Below are 10,829 nucleotides of genomic sequence, written 5' to 3'. Positions count from 1 at the left end.
CAGAGCTAGAATCAACCAAGAATGGCAAGCATAGGCGAGCGCCGAGCATAAAAAGTATTGCACAGAGGCATGGCAAGGCTGCACACAGCAGTAACATAAGCCCTGGCATGGCCATGGCAACAATGGCCAAGGTCAGTAGGGCCCAGTAGCATGAGCAGCACGAGCAACACAGCAGCATGAACAACACAGCAGCAGCATGAGAAGTACAGCAGCACGCGAGCTTGCACAGCTAGCTAGGCATGGCAGCAGAGCATGGGCACGGCAGGCCTCTCCCCAAGGAGGAGCAGCCATGGCCTAAGCTAGAGGAGGGGAAGAAGAACAGGCACAAGAGAGGGGAAGAAGGGAGGCGCACTTACCGGGGACGAGCAGATCCACAGCGGCCATGGCGGCCACGGCGGCGCCAGGCCAAGCCATGCCATGGCAGTGCCGCAGCGCCCAGCACCACCACGGCAGGGCACGGCGACGCCACGACGCCAGGGGCGTCGGCGGCGACGAAATCGCCGCGGCACCTCACGGCAGGCGAGCGGAGGCGTTGGGGCGAGTCGAGGAAGCAGCAAGCGTCAGATAAACGCGGACCATCAGGTCCTCCGTCGAGAGGCGGACCAGATCCGCCGCATCTCGTCGCCGGCGACGGCCGGAGGCGGTCGGATTAAAGCGACGACGGCGGAGACGATTTTGGTCGCGGGAGCCGAAGGGGGATTAGGGTTTCGCGAGGGAGAGAGAAGAGGAAGTGAGGGCGACCGAGTGGGCCGGACCAGGCCAGCGGGGTTGAGCCCAACCCACTCGGGTTCACCCTGACAGGTGGGTCCGAGGGCATTTTTGGCATTTCATAAATGCCCATTTAAGTAAAATCTTTCACATAATTCTATAAAATAAATATAGCTCTAAAAAATAATTAAAAATATGAAAACCACTTAGTATAAAAATCTCTATCATAATAAAATATGAAATAGAATTTTTGAAGTTAAACAAGAATAAGTTCAAATTTGATGATTTAAATAATCATTTAAATCACACCCTTTTATTTTCAATAATGAAAATAAGTCCATAAATTCTTTTGGACTTTAAAAACACCTTGACAACATTTTAAGGTTGTATTTTTTCCCTAAATAGAGTATCCCCAAATTATTGTTAGTATTAACCTCTCACATGAAATAATAACGACATCAGAAGGGGGGAACAAACCCTAAAACTGGAATCATGCATCAATGCTTCTTTAACCATTGCCCTTATCGGACAATGATGCTATTTTTCAGCAACAGAGGACAAGGGTCAGTCCACACCATCCAACCGCAACACTTTGCGGTGTTCGAGCAAGTTCATCACTTGCTCATGTCATTCGAGTATTTTTATCAAATTACTTGCAAAGTACTATGGTTATCACTACTGCATAAAAAAGCAAAACCACTATCTTCATAACTATGAATATGACTAAGTGGTTGGCAATGGAACCATGGATTGTGTTGATATGGTCGAGGTTCCATTGCAAGGGCTTATATCCATCTAGGATTAAACAACAAATGTCATCCAGTGATTCTTGTGCCGTAAAGCTCGTGTTAACCATAAGATCTGGAGTGGGATGAAATAGTCAATTGTATTTCCACCTCTCGTACATCAACGGATGCGCTTACCGTAGACACTTGACCCAGGTTGGGCAAGCGGTGGGGTGGGGATCCCATTCTAATTCCCCACGGTAAGTGGTCTATGATGTGTTGCAGCTACCGGCGAAGGAGTTTGGTTAACGAGTCCTAGATTGTCGTCGTGGTCGGGGTCCATCCTTAATTGGTATAAGAGGACCGGCGAGGACCCAGGGTCGGGGTATGCAACAAAGGGTGGGTGTGCAAGGTAGCGGAGGAATATGATTGGCTATGACCTTATACCGGGCCTCACACCGAAGGAAGTGTGAATGGGAAAGCTGCCCGGTTGGCACCAAGGTTAAGATCTCTTATGGGTAAAGCAACACACCTCTGCAGAGTGTAAAGAACCGTGACCTGTCACTCCCTGTTCCGGGATTTGGAACTGCGAACGCTGCCGGAAAGGAACTCCATGAAATTCTAGTAAACCGGTGAAGGCTGACGGACATAGTTCTTTGGAATAAAAGCAACCTCTTGAAGAAATGTTTATCAAAACTTGCATTGGTATTAGACTTTCTGGTCTAGTATCGTAGCTAGTGCATTAAACACCTCTTTTCTATAATGAACTTGTTGAGTACGCTCGTACTCATACCACTCGTAAATCCCCTGGTTAGATTGTCTGAACCATCTGGAGGAGGACAACGACAACCCTGAAGGAGCCGACATCATCGGCTATGAAGAACCAGACCTCTCTGGAGGTGTCGAAGGTGTAGACTACCTTATAGTCTACGGAACCGGGGAGGGTTCCGGAGGAGAACAAGCTTAGACCGACAAGTAGTAGTAGTACCCGAGCAGTACGAACCCTTAGTACTTAACTGCTCGTTGGAATAAATGTATAACTTAGTAAGACTCCTGTATTATAAGTTAAGTTGGGTTCGCCTCGAACCCAGGAGTATCCCTCTTAGGACCCAAGAGGAGCTCCGAGATGATATGTACATTATGTTTGTAATAATAAATAAATGAGTTATGGACCTGCTATGTTCTGTTGTACTACTCTGAGGGATGTAATATTTGCGGAATGGTACTTCGTGAATGTTATATCAACGACTGGCATACTACAACATGCAGTGGTATGCAGGGTCACCACAATATTCACTACGTATTTACCCTTTCGTATTCACGAGATTGATTTATAATCTTCTATTTCATGAAAATGACATTAGCATTGACAAACTATTTCAAGTTAACTGGAAAGAAAACAAAAATGGGAAGCCTATCGATTGATGTAATCGCTCAAGTTCTTCTCAAAATTCCTCCACACTCTCGCAACATACTGAAGGTTAAAAAATATCAGCCGTCTGTCCTAATTGGAGGGAATTGATAAGAAGCAACAGTTTCAGAGAGCCAACCGTGTCACACAACAGTGAAACCCCATTGCTAGGATTTTTCTACTGGAGTCGTGACAATGCTCGGTTTTTAATAACGGAGAAATGGGTTTGCCAAAGTAGCCCCTCAGAGATGAAGACTACCCCGGTGATATTGATTTTGACAGTGATGGAGGTGTATACAAAACCCTATGTACCTAGCTTGCCGACACGTGAGTGAGCTACTACATTCTTCGGTGTAGCCCGCCATGTGAGTGCACAGGATCAAGAACAATGATACATTCGTGTGCGAACCATTATATCGTGGGTTCTAGACGAAGTTCAACAACACTATTATGTATTCCAACAACCATAGTGGATTATTCACCCACAATTGTAACACAAGAAATTTCTTGGTTATTTTGGATATCAACAAACACAAAACAAGTGTAGAGACACACATATGGGAGTCAATTACATCAATTCCATCGATAGAGATGGCATGGGTTCATGAGTTGCGTCCAAAAACTCTCATAGGACGTGTTTAATGCTGGTAACGATATCTTACATATATCATTGCATTTTACAACACGACAGCGCCTCGACCCAAGTAAGCCTCAGACCTTATACTCTCATCAGATGTGTGCATATTACTATCAAGTGTTCATATTACAACACTTGTCAGAGAATGTCCTCAAATAATGTCGTTAGAATAGGTCAAGTGTGAATATTACTTATTACTATCAAGTGTTTGACATGAAACTAAGGAATCATGTGATATATATTTGAAGTTGTTTTTGTTTTACGATTTGGTATGTTTGTAACTTCTTATTGATACATGCATTAATTGAAAATATCCAATAAAATCAATTTTTGTCCTACTTACTAAAATTACACAGGCCACCATAATAAGGCACCTTTCAAGCATCAACATAAGCAGCACACCAATTTGTGCCAGCCCACACATATCTACCTCGGCATGTATATTGTGTCATCCAACACAACATAGTGTGGCGTTAGATGTATATGTCATACCACAACAGCAAACATAGCATACAGATAAAGTCCCAGGAGAATAATAAGAAGAAAACAGATCAAGCCCGGTTCACATCCCACATTGGCACATCGTACATAAACAAGGTAACAACAACAACAAACTTCGTGCTTGAGGTTGTCCTGGGTGATCTCGTTCCCCGCTTGCGCTAGAGACACGAGCTGCAGATTGCAACACACAAAACCATCAACATATCACCGAATTGCTACTAGAGTGCATCTCACTAGTATGGGTTGCCTCCATGGGGCAGTAGTTCCTTGAAATCACGAACCTCACTCGGATACCAATTGTTGGACTTCATCCTCAGATGATCGATCACATCAAAATACACGAACATGCACGGTGACAAAACTTTTGCCAAGGGCACCCATCATGTGTGTTCTTTCTTTTATCTTTATTTCTATCAAATTCCATGGTACACATGAACGTACATAAACATAAGCGGCACACCAATTTGTGCCAGCCCACACACATCTACCTCGGCATGTATCTTGTGTCATCCAACACAACGTAGTGTGGCGTTAGATGCATATGTCATGCCACAACAAGCATGGATGATTTCTATACACTACGTGCAAAAAAACCCTAACGCAATTGTCCTTAGCAGATTTTATTTACTGGACCAGCGCGAACGCAGCGATTAAGCGCATGCCTATAAGAATTTGTACATAAGTTAACAACATAGTGTTACTACTATCTTGTAGTATATCATAGAATTATATCGGTTCAGTATCCTTATTCTGCTAATAATGTACTCTTATTGTTGTTGGTATCCTTGTTACATTAACAATACCCATGATTAGAAAACTATGATCATCACACAACACATTAGCTAGTCCCAGATGCATGAGCCATTTGGTGTCAAATCTGTACATGTGTTTCTAAGTGTTTTCTTAGAACCACATATTTCAAAAACACAATGGTTATATAATAAAGAAATACAAATTTATTTATATACATGAAAGTATGTAATAACAATTTTTATGATATCTAGAGCATATTTCCTTCAACTAGTACTACTTGGCAGCATCAAGTAACGATCAAGTTCTTTCCAAGTCAACCGTGTGATACATCATATGGGATGTATATCATAGAGTATTGAACAACAGGTGATAATGCTCGGATCTATGTTAGAAGAGGTTCATTTCCTGCCATATGCTACTGTAGTTGAAAGCATGCTAATTCATGATCACCCCATGTAGAGCCATGTCTTTATTGAAGAGGCTTACCTTCTCCGGTCTCTTCTCATTGTCCGCTTGTCAAGACACATTGGTCTTCACGCCCAATCTTCATCCTCGTTGACACCTGTCACCTAACAACCATGCGACGTAACACGATTCAACTTCAAAAGGTTCAAGACAAGCACTTAGACGCAACCACGACCCACAAAAATGACACCAACTCAACTTGCCAACTTCACGCCCATGAGACGTTCATGGGTTGCCAACTCAACTTACAGATTTCAAGGAACTGCTCTTTGTGACAATAGAGAGATGCACTCTAGTAGCGATTCCTCAATAAAAACGAATAGAATATCACCTAATCGCCTGGACCAACCTCAACCACGATGTAAGTTGACAACCTTTTCTTAGCTTGAGAATTCACACCTTTCTCATCCGAACATGCGAATACAAATAGAATAAAAACAGCCGCGAATCAAGCAGGACGGGGCACCAAGGCAGCACAGGTGGCAGAGGCAGGTGGTCACGGCCGGCGGGGTGTGTGTGTGGTAGCGGTGTGGGGGAGGGGTGAGGGGGCGGGGTCGACTTGGAGCACGGGGGCGGCCGAGGGGATCGATAGGTACATGTTGAAGACGATGTGGTGGTAGTGGGCCGGCCCATACAGCAGTCCCTTCAAGCTTGTGTGCGTTAACAGGCGCATCGAGCGCTGAATAGGAGACCCCCTGTACCGGTTCATGTCAGATTCCAGCCCGAGCCCCTCGTCTCGCTCGACGCTCGCCTCTCCATTCCTCTGGCCAAGGTTACCTGGCCGGAGCTCCGCGCCGGGCGCATTCACACCTCCCTAGCTCCCGCCGCGCTACCCTGCGCCACCCGCTGCCGCCGGTCGGAGCTCCGGTTAACGCTGACGCCCCGCAGCAATCCGCCACCGGTAAGAACCCCCGCTTCGAGCTCCACCACCTCTGCTTCGAGCCCCAATTCCGGTCCGACCCCAATTCCGGCCATCTCATCCAACCCAGCGCCCGGTTCAAGCATCTCCTCCCTCCTGCCCACCTCGCTCTCTCGTCTCGTCTCCCGGCGCGCGCGAGCGCTCGCCTGCCTGCCGCTAGGGTTCCTCCGCCGCCGCCGGTACCTCGACCGCCTGCCGCCAGGGTCCCCGTCCCGTCCTCCCGGCCGTTCCCCGTACTCGCCACCGGTCCCGTGTCCTTCCCGCCTTTCCAGTCGACCCAGCGTGCGCTCGAGCATCAGACCTCATCTCCCGAGCACCGCGATCCATCTCCCCTCCCGATCTCGACGACCCGAGGCCCCGTCCACCTCGACCTCGGATCGAGCACCTCTGCCTCCGCATCAAGCACACCCCACGCCGGCTCCGTCCACCTCGGCGACGACCCTAGCTCGCCACGGGCAGCTAGATATCCAGCTCGACCTCGCCCGCGGAAGTGAGGTTGGTCTTCTATCACATTACGCTCTGCAATTGTTGTGTGATTCTTGCAGTGAGATGCATGAGTGCAATTTCTGCAATGCTTGCAGTTTCTTGTGTTAGATGCCAAAGCATGCTAGATAGTGCAGTTTTTATGTAGTAGATGAATGCAGTTTTTGTGGTAGGCCGCACACTCACCCTGGCAACCTTGCTCCTCCACCCTGAGATACGTTTTCTGGATTTTGGCTATGAATTTTGGAGATAGCACAGTAGATTAGTTGGATGGTTTACACTCAGAGATTATACATGTATGATTCAGTAGTTTTATCCAGCAGATTCACCGGTTTTACTCAAATGGAGATATGTGTGCAATGGTACAATTACCCTGTCAAGTGCTAATGTTATGGATCTCTGGTGATACATGATCATTGGAAACTTCTTTCACATATGAATCCAATAGCATACTTTTTGTGCCATATAACTTCCATTTTGTTGATAAATTTAACAGTTAAAGTTAGACTCAAAATACAAAGTGGCCTTGGAAAACAGTTTCTGAGATCTTCTCCCCACCGGAGCTTTATCTCCACAGGAATCCATAGACCAACCTCGAGAAGCTTAAGCAAGAAGTGACCCTTAATCTGCGTGTTGTTGCATGGATCGTGAAATGGGAGTTGATGAGGGTGCGGGGGCATGTGATCTAATATTATGATAGTTTGATTCATGCTTTTTTATTCCTGGATTTTAGTTGTGTGCTGTTCATCAGTTTCTGACAGATTGGGCGATTTTAGTTCACGCTTAGCGACAGATTGGGACAGAGGAATTGTTTACTAGGAGCAGGCTTAGTTTGCATCAACTTTTTTTTTTTTTTTTTGCGATAATAGTTTGCATCAACTTAATGTCCCTAAAGTAATTTGCCTCAAACACGCTTCGGGCTTGAAGGCTTCCTTGTGCATTGCCCTAGTTTAGGATGATTTAGAGTGGTTACTTGATGATTTTGTGCAATGACGCTGTTGTGATAGCTTGTTGGATAATTTTCAGTTTCATTATTGGTGGTGTTTTGTTGCATCTTGTATGAGTGAATTGATCTGCAGCTCTGTGCTCATAACATGGTTTTTATTGATATATTGGATCAAATTTGTTTCTTTGTTCTGGCAGATCTTTGAATCCAAATAGGTGCCACTCACAATGTGCTTGTGGTTGCACTTTTAGATATCAACACAAATACCAAAGTTGTGTACCTTCAGGCTCCTTGCATTCCTGCAAAGCATTCCGTGTGGTGTTCATATCTGCAATGCGTAGTTGTAGTCATCCAGTCGATTAAGGTCGTTAATTGTACAGAGTAGCATTTCTCCATTTTTAACAGGCTCAAAAAATGATTTTGTAAGGCGGGTGGAAGGCATACTTGAGCCGTTTATTATATCGCTGTTGATGTATTAGTAATACTAACTAAAATGATGAGTACTATAACTCTTCTAACTTTCCTTTGCTTGAGAACCTACAGATTATATCATCTTTTAAATATTATATACTAGTAATATTCACACTTAATTAAGTTTACCCCTTTTCTGATATGGCAACAGGTTTCTAGAATCATAAGTTGTGCTGCTTTTACATGTATTATTCCTAAATATGAATACAGGGATGAGACTGGGGAGCATAAATGGACTGCGGTGCAAGCAGCTTAAACTTGTCGTCCTTGCTTTTTTCATGATCTTTATTCTCTGGAAATGGGAGGAGGGAACATACTACAATACTGAAAATCTCCATCCTGATTCGTTGGTTTTGACTCGTCCAGGTCATTACAAGCATATATAATTTTATTTTTTGTATTCACACCTACCTTTATTCTCATTTTACTTCAAATTTCTGTAGCTAACTCAAGGTTTGTAGATCAGCATACATCTTCAGAAGAAGACTTCCCAAGTGTGGATTCATTTCCAGATTCAGTAGTTAAGGTAGAAAAGCAAGCTACTGGTGCACCACCACCACTGTCAGCTGTGAGTGTTTCTGTTGATGTGGCAGATGAAAAGGAAGCATCACCCTCTTCGAAAGGTAATTATTCATCTTCTATGACTGTAGGAGAAAGCATAAATTCTTTCCCCCGCATGCCAGGATACACCTTTTTGCTATATCCAGAAGACTTTGTTTTGGCCTTGTATGTGAGTTAGTCATGAGTTATCTGGCCTACTCTCAGATGTTTGCTTCATCTATCTTACAGAATGTAACCACAGGAATGGAATATGGGTTTCTGACAAGCGCAGACCACTATACTCTGGTTTTGGCTGTAAACAATGGCTTTCTGAGAGCTGGTCCTGCAGATTAACACAGCGCATCGATTTTGATTATGAACAGTTCAGATGGCAACCTGAAGCTTGTGAGATGCCAGAGTTTGAGGCCTCTCAGTTCTTGAGGAGGTACATGTCCATTGCATGTGCAAGTTGAATCTGGAAATGATATACTGCATTCCTTAGCCTTATATTATCTCTTGAGTCATTGATGTTAATTACCAATTTGGTCACATTTCAGAATGCAGGATAAAACCATTGCTTATGTGGGTGATTCTTTAGGGAGGCAGATGTTTCAGTCCATGATGTGTATGGCTACTTCTGGGGAAGAGCGGGAAGATGTGGAAGATGTCGGTGTAGAGTATGGGTTCATCTTAGCCCCAGGTGCAAAAAGACCGGATGGCTGGGCTTACCGGTTCCCGAGTACAAATACAACCATTTTATACCATTGGTCGTCGACACTGTGTGATTTGGAGCCCCTGAATTCATCAGATCCAACGACCAGTTATGCTATGCACCTTGATCGTCCACCTGCTTTTGTGAGGGATAACCTACACAGGATCCACGTTCTGGTTCTTAACACTGGTCACCACTGGAACAGGGGTAAGCTAAGGGCAAATAAGTGGGAAATGTATCTTGGTGGAGTGCCAAACAACAACAGGAACATTGCTGTCATCTGGAAGGCCAAAAATTTCACCATCCACAGTGTCGTGAAGTGGTTGGATACCCAACTTCCTCACCACCCCCATCTGAAGGCATTCTATAGGTCAATATCACCTCGCCATTTTTTCAATGGGGATTGGAACACTGGGGGCAGCTGCGACAGCACAAGTCCTTTGGCCAAGGGAAGCGGCATCTTCCAGAATCATTCTGACGATGCTGATGCTGAGGGTGCAGTGATGGGAACAAGGGTCAAGCTACTGGATATCACTGCTCTATCGCGTTTGAGGGACGAAGGGCATATATCACGGTATAGCATTAAGGCCACGCAAGGGATTCAAGACTGCTTGCACTGGTGTCTTCCTGGTGTACCAGATACGTGGAACGAGATCCTTGCCGCGCAGTTATAGTCTGTAGTTGGATGAAAATGGAGCTAATTGTCTATCAACTTTAGCCAAGCTATGACATACCGTGATTCTTACTGTTTACTGGAGAGCTTTTGTGGTGCTGGACTATGAACAACAGAGAGCAGCAAGTGATTCTTTGGAAGCTAAGCATTCTTGTAGCTATGTGCTTCTTTCTGTAATGTAACTTACTTGTAGGTGTCACTTCTGGGGAATTCATTACTATTGTAGGTGGTGTTGGAGCTGCCGTTTTGCTCGATCAGGGCCTAACTCCCCGCATCATGTTGTACCGTTACCACATGATTTGTCTCACTATAGCAGTATATACTTTATACACTTTGCTTCATTTAGGATACTACAAGATCATGTATGTTCTGTTGCCCCATCTTTAGATTTATTGTATGTTCTGTTGCCCCATCTTCAGATTTGTTGTACTCCCTGGGAGTGGTGTTTTGGAACCCATCTTCAGATTTGTTGTACTCCCTGGGAGTGGTGTTTTGGAACATGGGAGCATCTCCCTATATTTTGAAATGCATCTTACACATATTTTAAATTTTAAAAAAAATTGAAACAAAAAATTCGCATGTACATCTTCACGTGCTAAGCGCTCACAAAGTCGTTTCATAAAAAATAAACTTATCATCTGACGTGTGTAAAAAAGACAAAATTCAGTGCTAAAAACAATGCTTTTCACAAGATAAGTTTTCTCTTTTTTACATCGGCCACAAAAAATATTATTTTTTCGTGAAACTTGACGCACACACATATATTATGGAGATGTACATGTAGAATTTTTTTGTCAAAATTTTTCCACACTTCAAAATATGTTTCCTTGGTAGAGGAAGAATACACGCCCGGGAGCCGAATTGAATTTCCGGTACTATAAAAGG

At 44.4% G+C, this 10,829-nt stretch overlaps 1 protein-coding gene across 2 annotated transcripts; it reads left to right on the top strand.

Annotated features, from left to right (window-relative positions):
* The first annotated feature begins 6,322 nt into the window (after positions 1-6,322).
* On the top strand, positions 6,323-10,285 carry LOC124675840 (protein trichome birefringence-like 14). 2 transcript variants are annotated; one of them, XM_047212014.1, is made up of 5 exons: positions 6,323-6,614; positions 8,230-8,385; positions 8,481-8,642; positions 8,809-9,004; positions 9,117-10,285. In XM_047212014.1, the coding sequence occupies exons 2-5, from the start codon at positions 8,232-8,234 to the stop codon at positions 9,943-9,945; spliced, it is 1,341 nt and encodes a 446-aa protein (XP_047067970.1). In that variant the 5' UTR covers positions 6,323-6,614; positions 8,230-8,231; the 3' UTR covers positions 9,946-10,285. The 2 variants fall into 2 exon arrangements, with proteins under 2 accessions (XP_047067970.1, XP_047067897.1); XM_047211941.1 differs by having other exon boundaries at positions 8,463-8,642.
* Positions 10,286-10,829: the final 544 nt, after the last annotated feature.

Source organism: Lolium rigidum, chromosome 1 (genome assembly GCF_022539505.1).
Source record: "Lolium rigidum isolate FL_2022 chromosome 1, APGP_CSIRO_Lrig_0.1, whole genome shotgun sequence".
Taxonomy (NCBI): domain Eukaryota; kingdom Viridiplantae; phylum Streptophyta; class Magnoliopsida; order Poales; family Poaceae; genus Lolium; species Lolium rigidum.
The sequence above is the reverse complement of the archived record's forward strand: the minus strand, read 5'-3'. Positions and strand labels throughout refer to the sequence as shown.

What these genes read in the sequence shown, in the direction of transcription:
- LOC124675840 (XM_047211941.1), top strand. Translation starts at nt 8,232, where the DNA reads ATGAGACTGGGGAGCATAAATGGACTGCGGTGCAAGCAGCTTAAACTT. An exon ending in GTTGGTTTTGACTCGTCCAG is followed by an intron (nt 8,386 to 8,462) that starts GTCATTACAAGC and finishes AAATTTCTGTAG; the next exon opens with CTAACTCAAGGTTTGTAGAT. An exon ending in GCCTCTCAGTTCTTGAGGAG is followed by an intron (nt 9,005 to 9,116) that starts GTACATGTCCAT and finishes GTCACATTTCAG; the next exon opens with AATGCAGGATAAAACCATTG.